The following is a 27,786-nucleotide window of genomic DNA, read 5'->3' on the forward strand; positions in this document are numbered from 1 at the left end:
CTGTAAATTGACCTCTGCCAAGGTTAGCTGCCTGTTTGTTCGTTGTACTGGACTGGACTGAAACTTAGTGGGAGGATTTGTTTTAGGTAAGAGGAGAACCGCTTACATTTAGTTTTTTATTATGTAGATGAGAACTTACCCTTCAATAACAAATAGACTGGAAAAGTAAATCTCCAGCATTATTAGACATAAAGTCTACAATATACATTATACATGAATCTTCCAACATCACTTAAAGTTCAAGCAGCGAAATATCAGTGGTGAAGTTACTCAGTTTAAGACATTTTAAGTGAAAGTACAAATTAATAGAGAATTCGAATTTCCGTAGAGCATTTGAGACCCAAAAGTCTCTTTAATTCAATCATGCTGCACCAAATCGCACGCTCAAATATAAATCATCAGTTCTCTAGATATTTACTGATTCTTTTAATCATAATCTTTGAATTATTCCCTTGTTAATTCCTGAAAATGTCAATCTCACAAAGTAAAAAAAGTATTGTGTAATACTGCTGGCCAAGGCAACAATCATAGATGAACACATCACATCCCGAGCAGAGGTAAAAATCAACTTCAGTAAAAATATCCATTATTCTTTTTTTACTTAAAATAAGTACTTGCTTTTTAATATGCTTCAAGTACCAAAAGTACTTGCAGAGAATATCGGCATATTCCCCCGATGTAACAATCTACAACATGAACTGTGCCTACGTATATATTGTTTAATACAAACAATAGGACAGCCTGTCTTATCAACAGAAAATGCTTCCCTGAATGGTTTGTAAGATGCAGAGTAGAAAACACAGATATTTGTAGGTGAGTGAAAAGTACTAGTTGCTAAGTAAATGCACTTTGTTATATCCCACCATCACGGGACACAAGAAAGACTCAGATTCTGTTCCTAACTTTACAAAAAAAGGACGAGTTAAGTGCAATTACAAGGAACAATATTAAAAAGGAAGGGGTTCTATCATTTTGCATTAGTTACGAGTGGATAATTATACATAATGTAGGTTCATGGCAGTTTGATTTGTGTAACAACTTAACCAGTGGGAAAACGCACACCATGTGATAAAAATATATCAGAAGCATTAGCCAATGAGAAATATTTATTAGGTGTAACAGACAAACCGGAGAAAATCCAAATGCAAAGAACATACTCTTAAACACGAGCGACAAGTGAACAGTTGTGATTAAAGCACAGTGACTTCTTTTGTGCAGTTTGCTCTTTTTAACAGCAACTTCAGAAAAAGAAATAGTGCGGAACACAAAAGTGATAAAGTGACATTTGGATTGAATGCGGTCACATCAGCAGCTTCATTTCTCATAAATGATATTATTTTCTCTTTTCTCTGCCCACTGAAGTTAAAATAAATGTTGAACTTCATGGGAAACACGTCCCAATGGCAGATCTTCTTCACAGCATCAATACCAGGAGTCTGGTTAAAGTTTTAGCCGGTGAGGTATTCAGAAGGTGTCAGCGTATAGTGGTGGGGGAGGAAGGAGTTCCAGCTCGGTGAAGTCGACCTCCTTTTCCCTGTCGTACAAAACAAAGTGGAACATTACAGTTCATGTCAGGGGATCCTAGATAACCTCAAGTACTGTGAGCGCCTCTCTGCCAAGATCTTCGAGTACTCCACGAATGCAAATAGAGATCAAACTGAGCCGAGCTTCACCCGTTGATTAGAAAGAGACTCAACACTCACGGTTTAGGAGGCTCCTCAACAGCACACAAGAAATCTGGGACAAAGACAAGAAGATACAAAAGGGTAATATGAACTTTGAACCACCGTCCCTGCAAAATGTCCAACATCATGTCTCCAGGTCACGTTAAACAGATAAATGTTCCTCACAGTTTATTTTCCATGACAGGCGAGACGCCAACCAGTGCTTAGACTCCAGTGTCCTCAAAGTGATCTGTGAGGGGTGTCCTCTTAGCTTCACCAGTATCAGTGAGTGTGACAGAAGTGGTGACAACAGTAGAGTCATGAAAAAAAAAGAACGTTTAAGTCTGTAAACTCACCTGGTGGTTCAGCACTTTGAACAGGACAGAAAAAGAAATGATGTTTCTATTACTTACAGTTTTTTTTACACAAACTATTGTTTCATGAAAAGAGAAGAGACTGTACTTTGTGGGTGTTTTTCCTTCAACTTCATCAGCTTCAACCAATTCATCTTTGGTGTGTTGGAAGAAGATGGCCAGTTTCTGCAGGGCCTCATGCCTGGTTCTAAAAGAATCAGGACAACAAGCTCATTATATATTCCGACAACTCATTTCGTACTTGTTAATGACCTGCAGGGGGAAAGGAACACCCGTACAATCCAGAACAGTGCTCCTGATCTAAATTCTAGATTTAATAAGCTTATGACGATCAGTGTTTCTAAAGCTCAGATGGGAAAAGATAAAAAAAAAAGAATTGGGTTTGGACATTTTCAGTTTGTTTCACATTCACAACAACTGAATAGTGTCCGGGACATTCAGGACATTGAATCAGATTTGTGTTCTTTTTGAGTTTTACTTTCCTGTTTTTGCTCTGTGGCTGTATTCTCACATTGGCTCACTTGGACATTTTACTCTGGGGCTGGCAGGAAATGATGGAGAAAATGTCTGGAGCAACTGAGTCTAACATTTGCGTTCGCAAATACAACCCTGCTAGAAATATTCAGGAAAATGTTCGGGGTTCATTGCATGCCTGAAGGCAGCTTAAGAGGTGCTGATTCCGATTTTTGAGGTTGCATCCTACTAAATGTATATGTACTGCACAGGAACACCAGAGCTAAAGGTTGTGATACCACAGCCGGAGAGTGATCCCTCGGAGCATCATAGAAAAAAACAAAAACGTCCAGTTTTGTAGATGAAGACAGTGTTAAATAACGCTGTAAGGATGTTTTTTATTTTAACCAAATATCATCATATCCAACTTTATGACAAGTGAATGGGTGTGGACTCTTCTTGGGCTTTTGTGGCATTAGTCATATCTTGTAATTTCCATTTGTCAACAAATTTTGACGAATATATGACTCAAATTTAAAGTTATTCTGCAGCTTTTTCTGCAACAAATTATTTCGTAAATGTTTTCATTATTTGTTCGGCTTGTGGTAAACAACGTCAAGGTTCATCACTGCAATTACTGCTGCTTTTCTTCTTAATATATGATATCTGGGATTTTCTTTGATGTGGCTTCTTTGTTTGTTTCATTACATCCAAAACTACTGTCTTTGGCCTCCTCAATGCAAAATGTTATTGCCCCTTGAATATGCATATATGCATAATTATTATCGGGTGAATGTAGACATATATTTGTAAATGTGGACATAAAAGACAAACCTGGCATGGCATGTGCTTTGACACCTGTGTGTATGGAGACTTACTGTGTGTGTAGGTCCTCCAGGTTGGCATCGCTCAGAGTGTGTTGGGCACTGACATGGTTACAAGCTGGAGAGTGGTTTGAGGGGTTGAGTTATGCAATGACAGTAAGATGGAGGGGGAGCGGGTGAGGAAATGGCATGGGCACATCAAAAGAATGTTACAGTGTTCCATATGTCAATGTAAAACAAGGCCACCACAGGCATGAGCTGGAATTTCCATTTAAACCACTACTTACACATCTCCGACATGGACGAGGTCTGCTGGGGAAAACTACTACACAAAATAAAAGAGAAAGAAAACAATTAAATACATAATGCATCACGAGAAATCAATCTCAGATGGGATAACTTAAAACTACTTTTCATGTGGATCATGGTTTGTCATTCTTCAAAGAAAAAGCACTGCTGAGCCACAGCAAAGGAAGATAAACTTCAGGCTTACTGGCTTTCGTTGGAGGGCGAGAGAGTCTCGTCTTCACAGGCCCACTCCTCGCTGTCATCTGTGACTGTGGGAAACAAATTAGTTTGATTAAACACAGCGTGCTTGCTGATGATAGAGGGTTGGCAGCTGAAACCCTCAGCCTACATGGGATTCCTTTACAATCGCGAAATAACACATTGCTGTCAAACACATGGCAACTTGTCAACACGTCTATACATAATCACAGCTAGTCAAATTCTTTGTTCCGCACTTATCACGTTGAAATGATCAAGCATGCAAGGTTTACAGGGTTGGGAGGTGACAGCACACACACCCACTGTGCAGCAGAGCCTATTGACACTTACAGCTACTTGTTAGCACAGGGTGACTGGAGGATCTGCAAAACAAAAGACAAACGAATCGTGACAGACAGTTAATATTGACACATACTGATGGACTGACAAGCTGGGTTATCTAGCTTACAAAAGGTAGGAGGTTTAAATAACAATTTCCTTTCAAGACGCTGAGAGGGATAAACTTGACTGAAGATAATGATGCAAAAAAAAAAAAGGTCCATGTTAGGTCTAATCAGTGACACATGCCAGGCTGCGTTAACCCTCCAAGCTTATCTCATTCACTAATAATAATCCATGTTTTGTGTTTTATGATATAAAAAAAAGGAATAACATTTAAAGGCTGTCTTTTAAAAAGGGTCAAAATAAACATTTGATATTTGTGTGTATTTAAAAAAAAAGAAGAAGTAAATGAAAGTGAAAGATAATATGAATATATAAAAGGATTATATAGTAGTTTTGGACTGTGGCAAATCTAGGTTTTTCCTAAATCAGGGCAATAAAGGGGCAACACTTTTCACTGAGGTGCCAGTTATATGTCCAACATGGACAACTCCTGGTACAATAAGGTGCATGTTCATCCCTTGTTTACTGTTAGTTCTATAGCTTTGAGCAAAGCCCGACATCATTAATTATAATCTGAAAATAGCTTCTTGTTCAAGCTCATTGTGTTAATCATAAAATCTTGAAAAATGCAAAATTAACAAAATTGACATATTTATTGTTAGCAACATTTTTGTCCCAGAAGTTTCTTTTAAGAAGCTCCAAGGGTTAAATCAGTGACCTGCCCAGTCAGTACCTGCTGTCATTGCTGATGGTGTCTCCGTCTGGGTTTCCTCCTCGTCCTGCAGCTTGGGCCTTCTTCCCAAGTTCCAGCATCTCCTTGATATTTAGCTCCACATTCATGACTGAAATATAACCATCTGAAAAGAAAACAGCCGCGACAATATCACCATTCTGGTGTAAATGTAAAAACAAGGGACTAATCAAGTCTATAACTGTTTCCCATTAATTATCTACACTGAGGCAGCGCGCCTTACCCTAATTTATGCTTTCACAATTTCATAATATTTTGCTCCGCTGCTGCATTGTAAAGCTGCGTGCAGCTCTTTTTGCTGTGTGCTTGCTCATGCTATCCATAACGTTTCTACTTCCCACGCAGGCGGTCAGACCTCATAGCTTCTGCTGCAGTTGTGCATGTACCTACAAAAGGCATACCATGCTCTCTATACTATAATGCTCATACTCTTGCCTGTAACCCGTGTACCAGGAACTTTGACACGCATGAGAGTGACCTTTCATAACCGCCATAGATGGAATTAATACTGTGGGACATGCGGTCTGCAAAACAGCCTAAAATCAACAACTAAGAAATGCATTCGGAAATGTTTACATACATGTTTATATATATAAAAAAAAATTGGGGGAAATGATCACTTTAAAATAATAAGAAGGTACACAATACGTCCAAACTCACACTTGTGGTCTTCGTCTCGAGCCAACCACTTGCCTTTGGGGCAGTTAGTGGTGCGGATGATGCTGACCGTGTCCCCGCTCTTCACAGGCAGGTCATGCTTGCGGACTTTACTGGCCACCATGACCTTGGCGTGGTACATGGGCTGCTCCTCACCGGTCACCTACAGAGTGAAATTTAACACTGTATAAAAGAAAGTGGCCGTGGACTGATTTCAGAACAGCTACGCAGTTCAATTGGCCCAATTCTAATCAGGGGAATATAATTATAGCCTTCAAAATGTGATTGCCTTTTGATACTATCACAAATCATTATGATTCTATAACAAAAGACTGACAAAGACACAGCTCCACACGAAGGATTTATTCACAACAAAGCACAACTACTCCTGACTCACCTTGAACTTCTTTTTCATTTCATTCTCCTTTTTCTCCCTCTCTTTTTGCTCCTTTTTCTCTTTCTCAAAACGATGCTTCTCCCTCTTCTTCTGTTCTTTATGGTCAGCAGTGTTGGGGCTTTGGCGTTCCTTACTGAAAACAAATCAGACTATTCACCGGCAAAAAAGTGGAGCACGTTTTCCACAATGTTTACATCTACCACCTGAAATTTAAGTGGAACCACATGTGAGAAAAATAACTGAATAAAAAGAAACAAAAGCAATTTTCAACATGAATCACAACATCAGTGAGTGACGGGTGACATGTTTGACATACCTGTGGACATGATTATAGGCCGGGTGAGCATGTTCTCCTGATACAGTGGCCCTGCAGTTTGATTACCACAGTAGGAGAAAAATCAATGGCTGCCTCGCATCTGGCAAAATTCAATGTCGATGACACAACACAGGACTTACATGTTTGGAGAGGAAAAAAAAGACATACCATAGATTCCTCGGCCATGTGTTTAGGGACGCCTCCTCCTTCTTGAAATAAACCGATTTTTTATTTACCACAGATGATCGTTAAAAGAGTAAAACCGATTATTTATCCATTGCACATTGTGACCATAAACATCATACCTCTCACTAAGATGACAATAAACACAAATATATCTAAATAGGAGTTACCATTTTTTGGGGGTCAGCATATGGATCTGTAAAAAAATATTAACACTGTAGTCAAAATAGACAAATAAATCTCTGCCACAAAAAGAATCTATTTAGAAAAGATAATTCTCTTACTCTTCAGACCTGCTCTGCGTTTACGAGAGTTCTGGCCAAAGATAGCTTTGTTGAGGTTTTCAACATCTTCGTACACATTGTCACATGCTTCATAGGAACTGTCCTGTTGAGGAGCACTGGAAGGGAGGAACTCAATCAAATTAGTGATGTGAAAGAACATTGACAACTAGAATGGCAAAGAGTAGAGTGAATACCTTCATCACTGTGCCTGATTTTATTCTATCAAGACCCATGAATTAATACCCTGGGTATGGGTGAAAATGTAAAAAAAAAAAACAAAAACAAAAAAAACATAGCAATGCTAAAGAAAGTGATAATAAAGTTGACTGATAATTTGTGCAGTCGTTTTGTGTAATGGAACAGAGGTGAACACATTACCTCCTTGGCAGAGGCAGAAATTGTGATTCCAGTTGCAGGTCAACTCACCTCGGATGTGTCTGAATACCATCATTCATTTCTGCATGGTTACTAAGCTCTGTTTCCTCTGGGACAGAGTGGCACTCAGCAGTCTCATCAGCGTGAGGGTGAGAAAGAGGGTGTGCGATCGCCTCCCCACTCTGAGACCACTGCTCTGGCGCAGCAGGCTCTTGGAAATCTGAAAAGTTTATTGGTTCAGGGAAGCTGGCTGGATCGAGCAGGATTATATTTCGACTGCCGATGTTCAGATCTTGGGTGACGGAGCTCACGCCGGGCTCTGTGGGATCACACCCAAATAAATCAGGCTGGGAAGCCTCAAAATCTGGGACATCAAAGTCAACTGGTAAGGGCAGGTCAGAGATGACAAAGTCTAAAGCCTCCAGTTCGAGAGCAGCGATATCGACAGCGTCTCCCTCTGCTTCTTCGATTTCTGAAATCTGAAACTCTGGAAACTCTGGAGCGTCCAGCACAGGGTTGGGGATGGATGGGAGCTCACACTCTGGCTCCACAGCTGCAGCTTGGCTAAGACCTGGTGGCACAACTATAAAAGGGGAAACCAAAATCAGCACTTGAACAGATGCTCGTCCTTTCTAAAAATAAGGATAATGTAAACTGCATTATTGCTGAAACACAGTCACTGATGTCCAAGTAAAACACAACTTTTGCCTTAATATCCTTCAGTCTGTGGCCACAAAAGTGAAATACAGAGAAGAGCTGGGGAAATGGGAAAGTTCACATACAGTACCATGGGCTGTGGGTAGACGGTGGCAGCTAAGGTCTACTAATGGAGGTCTGGGGGGCTTCGCTGGCTGTCTTCCCAGAGAGCTCAGGTCAGGTAGAGGTTTCTTTGGAGGAGCAGACGGTGAATGAGGTTCAGTCGTCCTCACAGAGGGACATGCAGCTCGATCCCTGCCCAACTGCTTAGTGAATGCCGGGTCTGGGCATTGGAAAACAAATATTGCAATAGCATAAGAAAATTTGGCTGAATAAACAGTGTAAGGGGTATGCAAAAAGTGTTTTTTGTTCTTGGGTAAAGCTTACTACGTGTATTGTTGGCTTTGAAGAAAGGCCGCGCTGAAATACAAGCCAGGTGTGGCAAGCAGACCGGTGGGGGTACAGGGAGGTCAGGCTCCAAACTTAGTACGTACTTCGGTGGCAAAGGGAACGCCTTGTCTCTTGTTGCGTAGTCTGGGGAATGCAGGCTCTTGGGTTTTATGGAAAACAACATCTGCCGGCGTGAGAACTTTCTCTTGGCCCTCTCCAAGGTGCTAAGGATTCTGTTGTCGGAGTCGCCGCTCGTCTCCGAAGACGGAGGGGTGATCCCCGTGTCCGGGCTTGAAAGGGGCCACTCGACAGTAGAGTGATCACTTTGGACTGATACCCCGTCTTCTGCGGTCTGCCTCGCCATTGAGGGCAACTCGCCAGGAGCACTAGAGGGTCTCATGGTCAAATCATTATAGGTGGGCTCCTCTCCATTTACTGCACTGACTTTTGATGCTTTGACTGACTTGAAGGGAAGCAGCAAACCCTTCTTCTTGATTTTAGTTTGCGGCAGGACTTCTTTTTGTGACTCTGGTTCTGGTTTGGGCGCCTTTCTGACTGGTGCTTCTATTTTCTTCTCTTTTACAGGGAAGGCAGGAAGCACCTGAGGCATGTGTCGCTCTTTGAGGGACTGCCTTGTTGTGCTGTCTCCGTTGGTGAGCTGGGACGAGGGGGATGTCGGCCGAGGCTGTGGTGAAAAGGAAATTGGTGGCTTGCCTCCAGATGCCTGCAGCCCATCTCGGAAAAAGACCCGGGTAGCCACTGGTATGTTGCTTTCCACAGCAACACTGATGCTGCTAATCACGGAGCTGCAGTGTCCTCCAGGAGGTGGAAGATGTTTGGGTTTCTCAGCAACAGCTGGCCGTCTGTTGTTGGACTGAGCCAGACGGGCCTCTTCCTGAAACTTGGCCCTCAGGGCTTTGAAGTTGATTGCCCCCTCCTAAAAAAAAAATCATGAATAATTACATTTACAGAAACAGCTACAACCTTTAAATCTACCTGCCACACCAAGGAGCTTGGGGAAATGAGTGAATCCTGTTCAATGAAGCTTAACTGAAGATACAAAATCTAACTTTAAAAGTGTTTAATGTATTTACAAGACTCCCCATATTTCCTCAAATGCACTTTTTGAACATTGGAGTGTCAGATTTAAACAGGATATCAGAAATAGCTAATACTTTCACAGACAATTTACATGAGGGAGAAGTTTTTGGAATCAAAACTCAAATTCTGACAAAACATAAATTTAAAGGTTGACTTCTCTCAACCTTCTCTCTATCTCTCGTTAGAAAACTGGTACAGCTGCAACAATTGCTTGTTTGGTTGATAAGTTGGTCGACCAAAATTAAGCACCAAATTATTGATACATTTAATAAATGTATTGTTTTTTAGCTACTTTTTATATACTAAATCCTGTCATTTCAGATTCGTATATTCAAGTGTTTGCTGGTGTACTTAATCTGAAATTCGTACCGATTATCTGATTTATCAATAAACACATTTACCAGATTTATCAGAAATGAAAATAATAATTAGGCTACATAACATAATGTGATCGGGTGTTAAAGGGATAGTTCACCCAAAAAATGAAAAAACTACTCACCAGTGCCGATGGAGGGGTCGGTGAAGTCTTTGAGTACACAGAACACTTCCAGAGTTTCAGGGGGAAACAGCGTTGCAGCCATATCCAATACAATAGAAAAAAAAAACTTAAAAATGCCACCATACTTACATTACTCATCAAAATGCCCGTAAGCCCAGACATTCAAATTTGACTCAAAGTCGCGTCATTTAAACCATGTGTTTAGCCTTAATGTTCTAAATGCTGTGATCCTCCTGTTTCAAGTCAAATCTGAATGTTGGTGCTTAAATTGTCCAAATTCCTTTGGATTTGGCTGCAACGCTAATTTCCCTCTAACTCCAAAAGTGTTTTGTGCTCTTCGGCCACCCTCCATTATCGGCAAAGTGGTGACTCATTAGATAATGAGTACATTTTTAAAATTTGAGTGAACTATCCTTCTTAATCCACAGTCACAGTACAATTTGTCTGTGAGCACCATCCATTGTATTGAGGCTGAAAGCAAATCAAAATTCAACTACCTACCATGTCCATAAACGACGATTAGTGGATAGAACCTTTAATATTCTAAGAATTAACAAGTACTAAGAACAGATGAGGGACGGTTAACTTGAATTATGAGCTTTAATGGCACAGGACAATACAACTACACAGGGTGAGGGGACATGTAGCTAAAAGCTCAATCAGCTGAAAGTTTCCTCAGAGACTCTGCGGACTTTTACCTCTTCCATCGCGGCTCCTTGAGTTCATCCCTGTTCAGACCGCGCGCCGGGGGAGAGCTCTCATCTCCTGGGACCAGATCCTGTCGTTGTCGTTGAACCTCACCAGTTTGTCACGGACGATGAGGCCACAACAAACAATTTGAGAGCGCCGCCGTGCGCGTGACGCACTTGTGTGGCGCGCGTGACTTACGTGCGCGCTCACCTCTTCTGACCGACGAATCAGAAGCGTCCACAGCCACTGAGTGAGATAGATAACAAATAACAATAGTGATTTATTAATAATACACAGTCAACTGTGAAACACTTTGAACTACCATAATAATAGTAGTTTGTCAAAACTCCTTGACAAAGGTAATAATAAATTACTTTTATTCCCTAACCTTTACTAACTGTTCTGCAGTGGTGGAATGTAATAAAGTATTTTGACTTCGTTACTGCACTTAAGTACATTTTATTGCTTTGGCTTAATGGTATTAACTTTGCCGATAATCCCTGGTAGATAACTTCCAGGGTCATCCACAGAATTGTAAGATAGAGTGTGAACAGTATTACAGAGGGTAAGAACAATAAGTACACCAACCTTTCCAATAAACAAATGTAGTTGCTTATAATTATTACTAGTAGGGACATCTGTAGAGGCATGAGTATTACCAGTAGCTATCTCGGCATTCTTTATCAAAATGGCACAGCCTAGACATTGAGAGACAACCCATTGAGTGAGTACTTTTACTTTTATGACTTAAAGTAAATTTAAAAGTAAGTACTTTTACCTTTACTAAAGTAGGATTGTTGATGTAGTACTTTTACTTTTACTTGAGTATATATTTTCCTGGGTTCTTGGATTGTTTTACTTAAGTACTAAACTTCAGTACTTCCTTTACCACTGCTGTGCTGTTCACATAAAGTGTGATTGAATAATAATAACAGTACTACTAATAATACTAATATTACTAATGATACTATACAACTTACATTATTACTGACACTTCTAATTCTACTACTGATACTACCACCACTAATAATCATGACAACAACAACAATTATAACAACCAAGTGCCAGGCTACGATTTAATTACTAGGAGCCGTCGGGTGTCAGGAAGTGTTTGTGTTTTGGGACATGTCCTGATGGACTGCAGTGTTCGTGGGGGTGGAGAGTGGGAGTAAATAGAATAAAAAAAATCCCCAACTGTCGTAATAGCATGTGTTTACTCTTCAATCAATCATTCACTGTGGTTGGTCAAGAGTGCAGTGGTACAACTTCGCAGAGGAGCACATCAGCTGTTTGTGTGATGTGGCTTTTTAATCTCAAGGCATAGGTATACTCAATCATCAACATGAGTGTATTTATTCATTTGCTCCTGGGTTTATGTGCACTGCATCAGTTTATCAATTTGAGCGAATCTGTGGATGTTTCCAAACGACCATGGAGACCTGCTGATTATAGGTACAGTACTCGTATGGCTTCACTCTCTTTCTTATGAATTTAGCAACACATTGATGACTCTGATTTAATACATCTCCTGCTGTATTAGTGATAGAACTGGAATTGAGATGGTAATATGTGTTTCCTGGGGTCAGGGGGGCTGGGACGAGGACGGCCAGAGCTGTAAACAGGCCGACACCAGTCAACTGTAGGCTTTCGAGCTGGTCACCATGGACTCCCTGTAACTCCTGCACAGACAGAAAGGCAATGGCCATTTACACAACACAGTTTTTTTTATTAAAGACTCAGATTGAAAAAAGTTATTCTGTCTTTTAATAACTGTGGCTTGTGGCTGAACCTGGACAGTTTTCCTCAGGTAGCTCAGATCAATGCAATATGAATGAAATGTCCAATATGTCCAAAGGGAGCACACTCCTGCTCCTATCAGGTCTATAATACTAAACTAAATATAAATCCTGTCATAGGTAATTATCTATATAGGATGTAGAAGTGCTCATTAGCTGTGCGTGTTTTTAAATTTGAACACATGGATTGCACCACATGTGTCATACAATAACACAAGACCTACTTCTGAGTGCTTCTCAATGAACCTACTGTACATATCAGTGATAGAATAACAGAACGGACATAGAGAGTGAGTTTAGATGGTAACTTTTTTTTTTTTTTGTTTTGACTTTGTGTTAGTTCCGTTTCCGTTACATGGAGAAACCCTCACAGTTTGGGGGCACACAGTGCATGGAGACGCTGTGGGAGCAGCTGGCGTGCCCGACAGCCGCATCCCAGTGTGTGGTGCCGGATCACTGTGGCGAGAGCTTCACCTGCGTGGACACAGGCATGACCCGTCAGCATCCCACTCAGACAACACGTTCTGTCTGAGAGGGTGTTTTATCAGTTGCTGTGTGTACATGGAGGACAAGGAGAATGTTTACGTGAGCGTGTCTTTGCAGGGCGCTGTATCAGCCAGTCACTTCGCTGTAATGGAGAACCAGACTGTGATGATTCCTCTGATGAGAGTGAGTGTGACAATCTCAACTTGAGAGACGACAAGTGCTCCACCCTCCTGCCGATCCCTGGAGCTGAGCGCGGCACTCAGGGGTAAATACTGCATACACGGTAGCTTTCACTGCTGCTACTCGTATCCCTCACTTTCTGCATCACATGAAAGAATATTTTAAAAGGTATACTGTACATGTGCAGCTGAGCACGACTAATTGACAGTGTTGCATTTTGACCCAGCTACAACAGCTTGACTGGAGAATTCGTGGACCGTGTCATTGACCCAAATTATTTTGGGGGAATGTGTGAATATGTCTATAATGGCGAGTGGAGGAAATTCACCTATGACTCATTCTGTGAGAACCTGCACTACAACGAGGAGGATAAAAACTACCGGAAACCTTACAACTACCATAGCTACCGTTTTGTGGTAATGTCAAGTTGAGATTCATTTCTTTGTGCAACTTATCAACTGAACAGTTTGAACTGAGACGTAATGACATGACAGATTTGATCTGTTACAGGCTCAGGCTACATCGGAGGGCTCTCATGAGTACTATGAGGATATGGCGAGTCTGCTTGAAGCAAGGAAAACTATGAGGTCTTCCAATGGTGGTGTCACAGTAGGGGTCTATTATGTGCAAGCGGGAATCAGTGGAGGCAAAGAGTCAGAGTTTCTCAGCAACATAACAAAGTATAAGAGCCAGGTATGACCAACTTTTTGTTTTGAATTTATAATTTAGTGGTGTTGCAATATAAATTAAGTGTGAATAACTGCATCCATCCATCCATCCATCCATCCATCCATCCATCCATCCACCCACAGTCCAAATATATACTGATTGGATTTAGGTTCATTGGACACTCTAAATTGGTTGTGGGTGTGACTGTGAGTGTAAATGGTTGTCAGTCAATGTTTGTTGGTCCTGCACTATGCTGGCGACCTTTTCCAGGTCTACCCCGCCTCTGACCCAATGGCTCCAGCTCCCCAGGACTCTCAAAGGATAAGCGGTATAGCTAATGTATTTACGAATGGATTAGGTAAAATCATATTATTTAATTAATCAAACAGCTCTAAATAATCCCTACTTCTGCAAAAAAAAACAGACAAAACACACAATAAACAAAGTTAAATTGATGACTGATGGAATGGTTAAGTTAACCTAAGCTAACTGCTGCCTAGGTGTATGGAGGACCATACATGACATAAGTAAAAATAAATAAATAAATAAATGTATAAATAAATACAGAAATAAATAAATAAATGAATAAATAAAAATGGAAATAAATAAATAAATACAGAAATAAATAAATAAATATGTTAATACCAAAAGAAATGTCAAAAGAAATGTCTTAAATATATTTTAACATTTATTTTTTCCCTGATACATTTCCTTTGCATTTGCAGTGTCCTTATGCTAATGAGAAAGGCGGGCCTAACCGCAGTCTCATGCAGGATTGGTCACAGGAGTGTAATGATCCAGCCCTACTACTTCTGCCTTTCAATGCTGGTGTCCAGTAGCTGTTTGCAGCGTTGAGCCAGTTCACACTTAAAATGAACTAGTTCAAGTTCAGAGGGTTAGTTAAGGTTATTTTTTATTGGGATGATTTAGCTGTCAGAAGTCCTGACTGTGAGCGTCACGTCTCGTGTTGTACTGAGCACAATGAGCGAGCCGAGAGGAGGAGGAGGAAACAGAAACTCCAGCTCGGTACAAACCACCTGCAGCTTCTGCTCTGATCATGAAGACGCGGATCTCTGAGCAGATGTGACCAGAGAAACTCTTTGTTTCCACTGTTTCCACTGTTCCACAGAGTCACTAACTGGCTTTTTCACGGTGAAGTGCTCAGGTCTCAGTCACTGCCCGTGTCTCTGAGCGATTGTGTGGCGGAGCGCAGGGGCTGTGTGTGTGTGTGTAGCTCAGTTGACCAATCCTGCTCGAGACTGAGGTTAGGCCCGCCTTTCTCATTAGCATAAGGACACTGAAATCGAAAAATAAAAGTTGGAATAAATGTGGAAATAAATAAATAAATATGGAAATAAATGCAGAATTAAATAAATCAATGTCTTAAACTTATTTCCACATTTATTTATTTATTTCCACTTTTATTGCAACTTTTATTTATTTCCACATTTATTTATTTCCACATTTCAGTGTCCTTATGCTAATGAGAAAGGCGGGCCTAACCTCAGTCTCGAGCAGGATTGGTCAACTGAGCTACACACACACACACAGCCCCTGCGCTCCGCCACACAATCGCTCAGAGACACGGGCAGTGACTGAGACCTGAGCACTTCACCGTGAAAAAGCCAGTTAGTGACTCTGTGGAACAGTGGAAACAGTGGAAACAAAGAGTTTCTCTGGTCACATCTGCACAGAGATCCGCGTCTTCATGATCAGAGCAGAAGCTGCAGGTGGTTTGTACCGAGCTGGAGTTTCTGTTTCCTCCTCCTCCTCTCGGCTCGCTCATTGTGCTCAGTACAACACGAGACGTGACGCTCACAGTCAGGACTTCTGACAGCTAAATCATCCCAATAAAAAATAACCTTAACTAACCCTCTGAACTTGAACTAGTTCATTTTAAGTGTGAACTGGCTCAACGCTGCAAACAGCTACTGGACACCAGCATTGAAAGGCAGAAGTAGTAGGGCTGGATCATTACACTCCTGTGACCAATCCTGCATGAGACTGCGGTTAGGCCCGCCTTTCTCATTAGCATAAGGACACTGCAAATGCAAAGGAAATGTATCAGGGAAAAAATAAATGTTAAAATATATTTAAGACATTTCTTTTGACATTTCTTTTGGTATTAACATATTTATTTATTTATTTCTGTATTTATTTATTTATTTCCATTTTTATTTATTCATTTATTTATTTATTTCTGTATTTATTTATACATTTATTTATTTATTTATTTTTACTTATGTCATGTATGGTCCTCCATATAGGTGTAGCTGAATTTATAAAAGTTAAACATGAGGGTGGGCATTCATAAGTATTAATAAGTTGCAGCTATAGTTTTAATTGTCTTTCTTGAAGATAATACAAAAATATTGCTAATCAATGATATTATATTCTTTTGTCCTCAGGACCTTGGGTTTGTCAGGCTTTGGTCCAAAGTGCAAACAGCCCAATTCAAGATGAGAACCAATAAGCTGATGCTTCATGAGGATTTCTATGTGTCACTAATGGAGCTCCCGGAGCAGTACGACTTCGGGATCTACTCTCGCTTCTTCAACACATTTGGCACTCACTACGTCACGGAGGGAACTATGGGAGGAACCCTTGAATATGTTGTGGTTATTAACAAAAACTCCATGGCTACATCAAGTACTGTGAACTTTACAATGTGTCAATTGATGTAATATAATAATTACATGTTGTATAAGTAGCCTTTATTTAATTTCTTTCCCTAATGCTAACAGACATGGTGGGTGAACAAGTCGGTAAATGCATTGGTGGCTCTATTGGATTAAGCAATCCAATGGGGGCCTACGGAGCAGTAGATCTCACACTGGGTGGGAATGAATGCAAGAAAAAGGGGTCGTTCAGTCAAGGTAAGACAGTAACTGTTTCAAAATTCAGGGGCTGCATCCTTCAGAGGACCGCATAGACTGTAAAGGCTGAACTGATAGCCCCCCCCAGATCCTTTAACCCTTATTGCTGTAGCCAAAGAAACTAAGATGAAGTTGGACATGATGAGAAAGTGTTAGTACTCCTTGGCTATGTAACATGTGCTCGGTTGAGTTGAAGCCTGATACTCAAGCAGGCCTGTGCCATTTCCCTCTTTGAAAATCGGTTTGTCACCGAAGTGCAATGAATCCTGGGATAGGTTGAGAGAGGAAGCATCCACCCCTCGGAGCCTTCATTTCTCGGAATGAAACGATGCATTTGCCGGACACCTTTGAAGGAGCCTTCGAAATGGGACCGTCTAGTTTCACCGCTGAGACACAATCTGTCTTTAAATGCAGCCTCTGAACAATGAAGCCCCTGCATTTATACTCATTTATACTAATATAATATACATATTTATTTTACAAAAATCATAAATGTGCATTATAATTATCTTGAATTTCAGTTCATAGCTAAAGTTTCAACTGTCTCGGTTCTGTATGACTAAGAAATTGTATGACTGTCTGTTATTGTAATGTGTTGTGATTTTGTTTTCATTCTGTTTTTAACACATATAGGAAAGGACTCCAGTTCGGTTGTGATTGAGGACATCGTGACTCTAGTGAAGGGAGGAATCACGGAGAGCAGCAGTGGTCTGTTGGCTATCAGGAATCCTAAAACCTACCAGAGCTGGGGAGCAACTCTTCAGTACAACCCGTCTCTCATCGAATATGAGGTGACATAAAACTCCCCATGAAGAGAATAACTTCTTAAACAAAGGAAAAGAATGAGGGAAATTGTTGCTCAGTGTCACTCGTGATGACCTCACACTGCTTTCGCGCTTTAATGCGGTTGTGATCCTCTGTTTCCCCAGACCATGCCGATCTATGAGCTGGTACGCCTCAGCACGGCCGCCGACCATGTAGGTGCGAGACTGGCCAACCTGCAGAGGGGCTGGGATGAGTATCTGCAGCAGTTCGACTCCTGTCGCTGTGCACCCTGCAGGCATAATGGGATCCCTGTCCTCAAGGGCACCTCCTGTGAGTGCATCTGTAGGTCCGGCTTCCAGGGAGACGCCTGTGAGGAGACGCTCAGAAGAGGTGAGGCGTCATGATACAATAAAACGTCAACATATTCAAAAGCAGGTTCTTTAAGTTGGAGCAATGTTTTAGATATTGAAACTATTATTTCTCATAAATATCACAGCGCAGAAACAATGGAAGAGGTAGCTGAACTGATTTTAGTGCCTCCTGAAATAAAAGGTCACACATGAAAAGAAGATATACATGGCTATTTACACAATACCAATAAGTGCTTTAATATAAGAGAGCTTATCAATGAACACAAACTAGATTCAATTTTAGCCGGTAGATGTGGATCAAGAGAACTGGACGGCTGTGCACTCATCTGGCGGTCGATGGTTCAATCCCTAATTTCTCGAGTCTTCATTCTGATGTGTCCTTGGGCAAGATACTGATTCCAAGGTGCTCCAGACAACTCTGCCGACAGTTTAGTCCACAGTTCAATTTCAGATCTGGTCTCTTGAAGCATCCAGTATCCAGACTGCAGCTTTACCCACTGGAGGACTGGCTGCTATTTATTCAGGCATTTGTAAATACTTTTGTATTTTTTGATCCTCTAAATACCAGACAATTATATTGTAGAGTCAAGCTTTTGGTGCAGCTGTTATATATCCAGTGACCTCCGTATCCATAACAGCTTGGACTTCAAGGCTGTTGAGTTTTGCAACTCTTGCATTCTTTGATTTTATGCAACATCCTGCAGGGCCAACTCACAACTGAGGACTTAAAAAGAGTTTTGTAGGGGAGGAATACAATGATCAATAAGGTTGTTGATGTAAATATATAATATCTAACATTACTATAACTGATTTATAACAATAAGTTTCAAATAAACTAAACTGTACTTCAAGATTCTACAGTTTGCAGACCTTTCCTCTCACCCAATACATATCCAACACAAAATCCTCTTAATGTTACTCGACAGCTGCCAAGACAGATGGGGCGTGGTCGTGCTGGGGGGCCTGGTCCTCCTGCACATCTGGGAGGAAAACTCGGACGAGAGCCTGTAATCATCCCCCACCTGACGGGGGCGGAGCAGCCTGCCTGGGCTCTCCCTCTCAGACGCAACGCTGCTGAAGTGAAGCTCCTCCCAAATTGTAGTGTGAAGACGATTTTGAGTGATTAGAGACAATAAAGATTTTTTTCTGAGGATAAAAAACGTATGTGTTAGTGTCTGATTGTAAAGTAAGGAGCTGTCAAAAATAGCATCTGCCTGTCTTAGGTCACACTGTGTGACATGTCAAAGTGGAAATAAATGTGTGTGGTTCAAATTCTGTTTGTGTCAGTATTTTTTTCATTAAGTCATTTTGATTTAAATTGTAATTTGTACTGTGTTTGACTTTGTTTTTAAAGTACCTCCAATATTAAGGTTAAATATGGAACAATCAATGCTGAATCCATTTTGTTTTCTGAAGAAAGTCCAGTAAATAGTCAAATATTGTACTTTAGAAACACACAAATAAATAGACAATGTACTCCAGTAAAAGTAAAAATACAGCATTAACCTTTCTACTTGGGAAATAGCAAGTCAGTACTTCCTTGCATTAAGTACTTTGTTATAGTACCTGGAGTATACTCAAAGTACTAAAAGTCACCTGCTGTGTCCCTATTGTTGTGATGAAACACTTCTACTACCTCAATAACTGTGCCTACTGTATATTGGTATATTCTCTCATAATAATAAAGAAAAATGCAGATGACACTACAGAAAATACATTGTCATAGAAATGGCTGACTCGCGGCGTTGGTTTAGTTCTTAGGCTTTCTTCAACAATGATTCTACTGCTGCAGGAGGCGGAGTCTAATGTCACCTTCCTCTTCTGATTGGTCAGTTCTCATCTCGTTATTTATTACCAATAAAAATTGTGATAAAACACTGTGAACATTTAACACAAAGCATTATAAAAATACAGTTGAGCAAAATGTACATATATGGGCTGATAGAGTATATGAAGTGGAGTAAAAGCAAAAATACCTGAAAATAAATAGAGTTAAATAAGTAAAAATCCATGAAAAATGTCCTTATATACTCTAACAAAGTAAATGTACTTTGTTACATCCCACCACTGCCCACATGGTTTCACAATTCTTATAAAATATTCCTAGATGACAAACCATGCTGGTTGTTTCGATTTACTTTATTCAAATGTGAATCATTATTACAAAATGTCCAACTACTAAAGACACCACAGACTATCCTCCCATTTAAAGTTAGTTTTCCTATGTATATAAATCAGTGTTGACATGAGCAGGCTAGCAGTCAGTCGCCTCTTGCTGCAGTCCACTGCATGCCATGCCTCCATCGCTGGGTGCTGGGTTGTTACACTGTCGACTCCTTGACATCGTTCTCCCACTGCAGGACGACCACGCACCCCAACAGCTCCAACTGCCGTCAGTGGCTATCTCTGTCGGAAAGGGTCACATCAAGTTCCGTCATGTCAGTGTCTCGGTAGGTTTGGTACAGAAGTAATATATATATATAAAATAAATATTGAGTTGTATGACGTTTTTTTGTATTTTGGATCCGTAGTTCTCACCTTTTTGCCTCTGAGTGATCTCACAGCCCCGTCCGGTGTAGCCAATGGGACACACACAGTCACACCTTGTGCCTAGTGAAGAAGACAACAATATTCTCTTCATTATCTTCGTTTAGTTTTCCAACGTCTCTCAGAGTGTCACAGATTCACCCTCCTATTAATGTTTTCACTTGTCTTAATTTCTATTACTAATTCTTGTATCATTTCAGAGTTCGGCCATTCCCTTCCTGCTCTGCACCTCTGCATCGGCGCCACCCACAGACGCACCTGTCTTCACTTCCCTCATTAGTCTCCCCTCTATATCTGCATGCCTGTTCCTCTTGTCCTCTGCCAGATCGTTTAGTGTGTTTGTGCCTAATCTTTCCAGCGCTACTTACCTGATACCTTTATTGCCTGATCTCCCTCCTGACCTACCTGCCTTTGCCTTGGACTCCTCTTCTGCCTGCCCCTTGTCGGTTTTTGCTTGCTTCGGACTGACTACCTGGCTCCTGACCCCTGCTCTGTCTACCCTGGATTATCTCTGGCCTGCTCCCTCTTGGATTTGTTTATCATCGGACTGACTGCCTGGTATCTGACCCCTGCTTCGTTAAATAAACCAAGACCTTTGCCTTATCCAAAGCCTGCTTCTGTGTCGTGCATTTGGGTCCACGCCTGCCACTTCTGCCAGCCCCCCTGACACAGAGGTCACTTAATGTAATTTTAATTACAACTTAATCTAAAACTAAAGCCGAAGAATTATTTCTATATATAATATATTAATAGTACCAGAACTATAAATGAAAAAGGAACAATAAAGTCACAAGGTACACAACTGAGCTAGGTGTGAATTTGAGATGTAAATAGAAACAGTCATAACTTCAGTTGCAAACACAGACTAAGGTTAGTTCCACATTACTACGTTTTCATTTGAATATGCATCAACTCTGCAGTGGATAGGCCTGGTGCCCCCACTGCTCTGGGATTTTAGAGCCACTAAAATGGAGAAGTTTGGAAACGCTCCTGTTTTAGTTAGAAAACTCTGGGGCTACGTGTCAGTCTGGACGATGTTGTGATGTCAAATTCCACATTTTATAAGCTGCAACTTACATGCACAGGAGAAGAGCTATGTAATCTCCACCAGCACGTGCATGCCAATTGTGTGCGAGTGGTCAGGTGATATGCGTTTTCAGGTAAGTAAGTATGGAGGGGGATTGAAACTGTAGAATATCTTTAGCATATAATATCCTCGGACTTACCTCTCAAAACGGCCACTCCATTGTTTTGGCAGGGAGCACAACGACATGAACTACTCTCTGCCAGGTACTCCGACAATGCTCTCTTCAGGTTTCTCTTCAGTGAAGCATCCTGGGAGAAGTCTCTTGAAGTCACCAGCTCATACAGTGGCCGAGTCTAATGAGAAACAAGTGTCATGATTCAACCAAACACTGGTTACTATTCAAAGTTGGTCGTATTGGATTGAGCTGTTTTTAGACAGAGTCAACTGGAAAGTCCCTTGTGTGCTGACACTTGACTGTGAGGTTGTTAGACAGCCCAGTTGTATTTGGCATTGTTGCAATCTGGCATCATTTGCTGTTTGTTCTCCAGCTTGCTATTGATTGGTGTAGCTGTAGGTTACTTCACCTCTCTGCAACTCTTTTGGAAATGATTCTGGCTCATATCCACTCAAGACAATTTTATTAAAGCTTTAAACTGAGATGGAGATATGAGGAGGAAAAACCAGATTGTGTGGGAGACAGGGAACAGATTGAAGAGTGATACAAGTTGGACTGTGGCATGTAGAATGCACAAATGGAGAGACGCTTGTGAGCTAGTTCAGTTGGCCAACTTGAACATTTTCTTCTTTTGCAATCAACATTTGAGTCGTCTGACGCAACTACAATTACTGCTATTATATGCCTCCTCCAACCAGAGTAGTTTCAGTCTATATATATTTTTACTCATATGAGGTACTGTGAACTGTGACCTTTAAGCACTGGAACCGAATCAGTTAATGTTCAAGTCCAATTGACAACTGGTCAAAACTTGAAGAAGTCCCTAAAGGCAAACCTACGATATCATGTTCAAGAGGCCTGAAACCTGTTTTGAGACATGACCTCTGCCTTTGATCTTTGACCATTCCAAATATGGTCACTTAATTATGGAGTTATAGTGAACATATGTGCCGTATTTGAAAGGATCCTCTCAAGGTGTTGGAATGGACAAACTTTTTTTTGAGGCTACAGGAACCTTGATCTTTGACCTCCAAATTCAAATCAGGTCCCTTGAGTACAAGTGAATAATTTGTGTCTTGTTTGAAGAAATTCCCTCAAGGAGATCCTGAGATATTGTGTTCATATGAATGGGACGGACAGACAACCAGTAAACGTTAGGCCTCCGGCCACTGGCGATAGAGAAACTCACTGTTTTCCGAATGAAGTCAGGGTTGAAGCGCACCCCCTCACCCCAAAGCGTCATCAGCTGTGGGGTGGGAAGCTTTTTAGACACCAAGCCGGTGATGGACTCACTGCTGCCACCACGCACGACAGCGACAAAATCCTCCACGGTGCTGCCGATTGCAGTGTCCTCTGGAAAGAGAAGGAGTGACTTCAGTGTTCTAGCATCAGTTCATATGTATTTTGCAGATAACGAGTCCTCACCTCCCATCTCATTCAACAGGGCATTGCAGGATCCACCTTGAACCCCTGCTGACACGTAAACACCATAAATGTTGGCTCCGATCTTCAGGCCTGACTGGGTGCAGGACTTGTAGTCTTCCAAAGAATAATCTAGGATGACAAATCTCTGTCATTGAGTGCTTTTTCCTTTTTATATCATTATTTTATAGTTCATTATGTAGTTTAACAGCTTACACACTCAATGTAAAGGATAGCCTTAGCATTGGCAAACACAGTGTCTGATCAAAATAATGATCTGTGTGGAACATCCTTTAAATGCAGGAGCTGAGAAATTGAACTAAAGTAGATTTTACGGATGGTGCCCTGTTACCTGTCTTCACCAGGTTCTCCTTGTTCAGAATGATGGTGTGCTCATATTCTCCTCCGAGGGCGGCCTCTGTGATGTAGTGGGTGCCGTAGTCTCTGTATATCTGCCTGTAGTCTCCATAAACATAGGACTGTGGCAAGGAGCGCAGGCGCTGCAGGAACTCAGGGTGAAGCATCAAATCGTCTGACTTCAGTATGTACTGGGCCAACTCCAACTCTGCTTTGGCCCTCACAAAGCTGTTGATCTGGGGGGGGGGGGGAGAATCAGTTGGAGGCAGATGAAAGATTGCCTCTACATTTTCAGGAAAGTAGAGGCCCCAGTGGTTGTTCAGAAGAAAAGGAAAAACAAAGGGCAGCTCACCTTGCCAGAGGAACGGCGAATCTTCTGAATGGATCTGGTGAATTTGGCATTATTGTAGTTGTAGCCAAATTCAAATATGCCAGGAATGGCAAAGCCAAAGGAAACAGTGGTTTTTGTCATGCGCTCCTTTATGGTGTTTTCCATGAAGTCAGAGTAGGACTCAAAAGACTGAACATTGAAATCATACGAGCCGCTTGTCTGTAGATGAGTGGACAACAACAAATTAGCTTTTAGTGTGAAATGAGCAGGACCATGTTAATAAAACTTTGCATTTATAGTAAACTGTAAATATAATGGTAAAACAGATAAAACAGAACAAAATGATGAAGGGAAATAATGTAAACCAGGATTTTTCAAGGTTTTAAATTAAACCAAGCTGAAACACGCCACATGTTGATGTATCCATTTCTAATGCTTTGTCAAGCAGTGCTAAAACCTGAATATGAATGGATATTAAATGGACTGTGTATTTATATGCTTTTTTTTTAATCAACCACTCACACAACCATTTTTCGGTGAACTATCCCTTTAAGCTCTGAAAGGCAGTGATTGGATTTTCCACAATTCTGCAACCCAAACTTTGTGGTAAGTCAATGAATTGTCGTTTCTTCTTTGTTGATCATTCCCACCTGGAGAGTGTACTGCTGCAAGTTGTGAGGCTTCCTGAACCTGACATCCTGAATGTATTGGGGCGAGCAGCTGCCTGCATAGTATCTGTTATCAAGCACCATTCCCTCCAGGTTACTGTTCAAGATGTTGATTCTGAAAGAAAAGCATCAGCATCAACAATGAGTTACCTGATTTGAGAAGAGGCACATGTTTACATAAGAACTTGACCAAAAAACTACCATTGTAGACTAATAGGAATTTGACTGACCCTTTGGCAAGGTTTTCGATTCCCCAGTACTCCTCAGCTTCGTGTCTGCAGGGCTTGGGAACCTTCTTACAGCCGACTTCATCTGACATGTCCCCGCAGTCATCCTCCCCATTACACTGTAGAGTTCTGTGAATGCAGCGACCTGATGGAGGGGAGACGGCATTTACTTGTAGTAAAATCTTTAAGAAATATTGAATGCTGTTTTTGGAAATACGGTTATTAGCTTTCTTTAGATTGAAATGAGAAGATCGACATCGCAGCAAATTTGGATATAAAGCACACGCCAAAAGCAGATTTGCTGGAATCAGTGGGAAACGAGTAATCAGAGGTAAAGACTTCACAAAGTCACTGCATATGGGAGAGATTTTTGTGCAGATCAGAGAAAGGGATCTGCGACGTGTTAATTTGTGAGTCTTGGAGGTGAGGAGAAACAGTTTGAAGGGGTTTATGTGTTGCAGTATTGACTGTAGTGTACTTTGCGGTGTTGATAAGACAATATGAACTGTTTCATTTACTTTTAGTTTCTATGCTTATCTAATCAGCCACTGTTGGTGTGTGCATATTTAACATATGAATGATACCATCTTTCTTTTGAGAACAAATCTCGCAAATGCAAATTAGCCGGAAACCTTCTGAAATTGCACGATGACTCACTCACACCAGATACAGAATATTAATATTCTTCTTTGTGTGACTTGAATTCTTATATATTTTTTTAATGATTTTCTACACTATAAAGTGCGCTAGATTAAGATGGGTTTACAAGATACCTGTTTGTGTGCAGAGGAATCCTTCACACAGGGGAATATTGTCACAGGTGTAGCGGGCTGGAACCTCACAGGCCTCGTCCTCCCTGTCATGAAAATTGCATGGCTCCCCGCCAAACTGAGAAGGCCGGTCAAGTTTGGCATAGCGATACTGGAAGGTTGAGAGGAAGAAACACGTAGACAGTCAGAAAGAACAGAGAGCTAGGCTTGCCAACACCGAATAAAGGAGCCTGAAAGAGCTCGTAAACTGTTCCCAGGGAACTGTAATAGTCCAAATCACATTAGTGGGTTTTTTACACTTTGTCATGTCAGGATTATTAATCTCCCCCCTTGTAAAGTGGATGAGGTAAGAGCACTCAGTTCATCCACAGAGACCTCCACTGTCTCCTCCTCGCAGAAAAACATCTCACAGGGGTCAGAACAAGTTTAAATGTTTCACAGCCCGAGGTATTAGATGATTTATTTATCCAAATTTGATTGTATTCAAATTGAATCTCCTTAACAGCCACATTACTGTTTATTAGATCAATTTATCTGGTCTGTAGTTTTGGATTTTAGCCATATATTTGGTTTCTCTGCAGGTCATATAACCAGTATTTTGTTTCGTATGTAGATTTTAATTAGTGATAGGGTCATTTCTTGGTTAAAGGAAATTCTGGGAAATAAATGTATGTTCTTCCCTGCTGAGAGTTAGCAAAGAATACAGGCAACCATTTATGTCTGTCCACGAAAGCGAGCCACCAACCAGCTAACTTAGCTTAGCACAAAGATGGACATGGAGAGACAGATAGTGTGCCTAACAAAATACATAGACCAACCAATCTTTCTTGGTCAAAATAAATGATGTGATGAATTATTACAATCAATACTATATCTGCTACATGTTTAGTGTCATTGATTGAACGAAAGACAGATGGTCAATAGGTTCATTAAAGGATCCTGATTGCAGCCTGGATTCTTTGAGAGCTCCTTCAAAGAGCATATCCGCCAATTATAATTTTTCATGAATGTCAAATTCGTTGCTATGAATAAATATGATAAACACCAGAGCAAACAATCAACTAGGTATCATGCACTGTCACATTCTGGGCCTGCAAGACCATGAGTCGTAGGTGCAACGCAGTCTCATCACACTTACTCTTTTCTTCTGACAAGTGTCGCAGCGTGACCACGCGCTCCACTCCGATAAAACACAGTCCACAGGATGAACTCCCGGGGGGTCACTCACTGACCGAGCTTCACGAACACCGGGCTCCTCATTGCTCGCTGTGGTGACGGCAGCTTTACTGTGACATGCAGATGAAAACCAACTCGAGACAAATCGACAGTAACGGATAGTTTCACCACTTTCGATATCTCACATACTGACTGAACAACAAGCACGGAGCTGAAAGACAATCCTCAATGGAACTATGATAGAGACAATAAAGAGATACAGGCAAACCATTAAACAGATAAATCAAACTGATACCTTAGAAGCACCAAGCTCAAAGTGACATGGAGTAGGCAGCTGTGCAAGTTGAGCCCACTCCTTGGTATCGCTGCAGAAAACATGGTTGTGTGTCCTGACTGTGACTGAAGAGACGACACTGTTCGTCTCTCTGTGTAAACACACACTGATCAATACTGGCCTGAATATAAACTGACTGAGAGGTGGATCTGTACACACAACATTGGAGACATCAAACACTCAGCTATGGGACACTGTTGGTTCACCTGCAAACAAAACTAAAAAATGATGTCGATTCTACAACAGCAGCATTGTAAGCCCGACAGTCTTTTCAGCAAATCATACACTTTTATATAATAAATAATTACAAAATGGAAATCAGCAGTTATTTGATTAACATGAAATGGCAAAAAAATATATCAAATAAAGTGTTGTGTAAATTCCTGTTAAACCTTGTGTGGGCAAATCACTTGTTTTGGATATTCATGACCTTTAGACCTTGTTCTGCTTTGCCTTGGATTTTACCGGATGACACAATTCCATGACTCAACTGTTTACTAAGTCAGGGAAGAGCAATATAGCAGTAACAACTTACATCTGATTATCGTTTTGTATGTTCCAGCTCCAAAGCTTGAGCTCTTATGTCCATGTCAAATAAATAAACTGAAACTGAATAACCAATACTAATATGCTACTACTGATATCACTAATAATGTAGTTAACACTATAATAAAATAATAAAATATTTTATCACTGCAGTAAGTACACATGGGATGAAGCCGGTAAATTCAGGTCTGTAAAGACAGTAGTGATGAAAAGTGATTTCGCTTCTCACTTGCACTTGTGTAAGATTTTGATTGCAGCATTTTACTTGATAAAATATATGTTTTCCTCACCTTCGTATAGGTGCATTTACTTCAACTTCTTCTCCCATAGCTTTTTACACCCCCCTAAAAATGTCCCTCATGGCCCTAAATTACTAACACTACTTAGTCCCGCCCACAAGTTGACAGGGATTGGTGTCTAAGGTTTGTGACATCACAGACCTTGACAGGGCTGGGTACACATACTTGAATTCAAAGTGAATATTGTGAATATTGCCACGCTGTGATCTGCCATGCCAC

At 41.0% G+C, this 27,786-nt stretch overlaps 3 protein-coding genes across 12 annotated transcripts; 1 reads left to right on the top strand and 2 right to left on the bottom strand.

Moving 5' to 3' along the window:
• Positions 1-1,088: 1,088 nt before the first annotated feature.
• Positions 1,089-10,705, bottom strand: si:ch211-188c16.1 (uncharacterized protein LOC562677 homolog). 10 transcript variants are annotated; one of them, XR_009924104.1, is made up of 20 exons: positions 10,554-10,696; positions 9,856-9,882; positions 8,253-9,192; positions 7,957-8,148; positions 7,221-7,752; positions 6,795-6,910; positions 6,681-6,706; positions 6,496-6,536; positions 6,328-6,378; positions 6,012-6,144; positions 5,618-5,777; positions 4,940-5,063; positions 4,153-4,184; positions 3,809-3,872; positions 3,603-3,640; positions 3,370-3,433; positions 2,127-2,225; positions 1,851-1,935; positions 1,704-1,737; positions 1,089-1,534 (listed from the first exon to the last, which is right to left on the bottom strand). XR_009924104.1 is itself a non-coding variant. In XM_062404342.1 (19 exons), exons 1-18 carry the CDS (start codon positions 10,560-10,562, stop codon positions 1,719-1,721), a joined length of 2,667 nt encoding a protein of 888 aa, XP_062260326.1. In that variant the 5' UTR covers positions 10,563-10,696; the 3' UTR covers positions 1,089-1,534; positions 1,704-1,718. The 10 variants fall into 10 exon arrangements, 7 of the variants coding, with proteins under 7 accessions (XP_062260326.1, XP_062260327.1, XP_062260325.1 ...); XR_009924102.1 differs by having other exon boundaries at positions 1,851-2,225; XM_062404342.1 differs by lacking the exon at positions 1,851-1,935.
• A 1,080-nt stretch (positions 10,706-11,785) lies between these two features.
• c8a (complement component 8, alpha polypeptide) lies at positions 11,786-18,963 on the top strand. Its single transcript, XM_062404572.1, has 11 exons — positions 11,786-11,997; positions 12,132-12,240; positions 12,682-12,829; positions 12,945-13,092; positions 13,234-13,423; positions 13,518-13,700; positions 16,085-16,325; positions 16,421-16,552; positions 17,186-17,343; positions 17,482-17,707; positions 18,615-18,963. Exons 1-11 carry the CDS (start codon positions 11,888-11,890, stop codon positions 18,764-18,766), a joined length of 1,797 nt encoding a protein of 598 aa, XP_062260556.1. The 5' UTR covers positions 11,786-11,887; the 3' UTR covers positions 18,767-18,963.
• Positions 18,964-19,809: 846 nt separating this feature from the next.
• c8b (complement component 8, beta polypeptide) lies at positions 19,810-26,836 on the bottom strand. Its single transcript, XM_062404574.1, has 12 exons — positions 26,684-26,836; positions 26,351-26,498; positions 25,216-25,363; positions 24,446-24,587; positions 24,198-24,330; positions 23,569-23,766; positions 23,212-23,452; positions 22,863-22,991; positions 22,627-22,790; positions 21,462-21,615; positions 20,227-20,298; positions 19,810-20,094 (listed from the first exon to the last, which is right to left on the bottom strand). The coding sequence occupies exons 1-12, from the start codon at positions 26,764-26,766 to the stop codon at positions 19,943-19,945; spliced, it is 1,764 nt and encodes a 587-aa protein (XP_062260558.1). The 5' UTR covers positions 26,767-26,836; the 3' UTR covers positions 19,810-19,942.
• Positions 26,837-27,786: the final 950 nt, after the last annotated feature.

Source organism: Platichthys flesus, chromosome 14 (genome assembly GCF_949316205.1).
Source record: "Platichthys flesus chromosome 14, fPlaFle2.1, whole genome shotgun sequence".
Classification (NCBI taxonomy): domain Eukaryota; kingdom Metazoa; phylum Chordata; class Actinopteri; order Pleuronectiformes; family Pleuronectidae; genus Platichthys; species Platichthys flesus.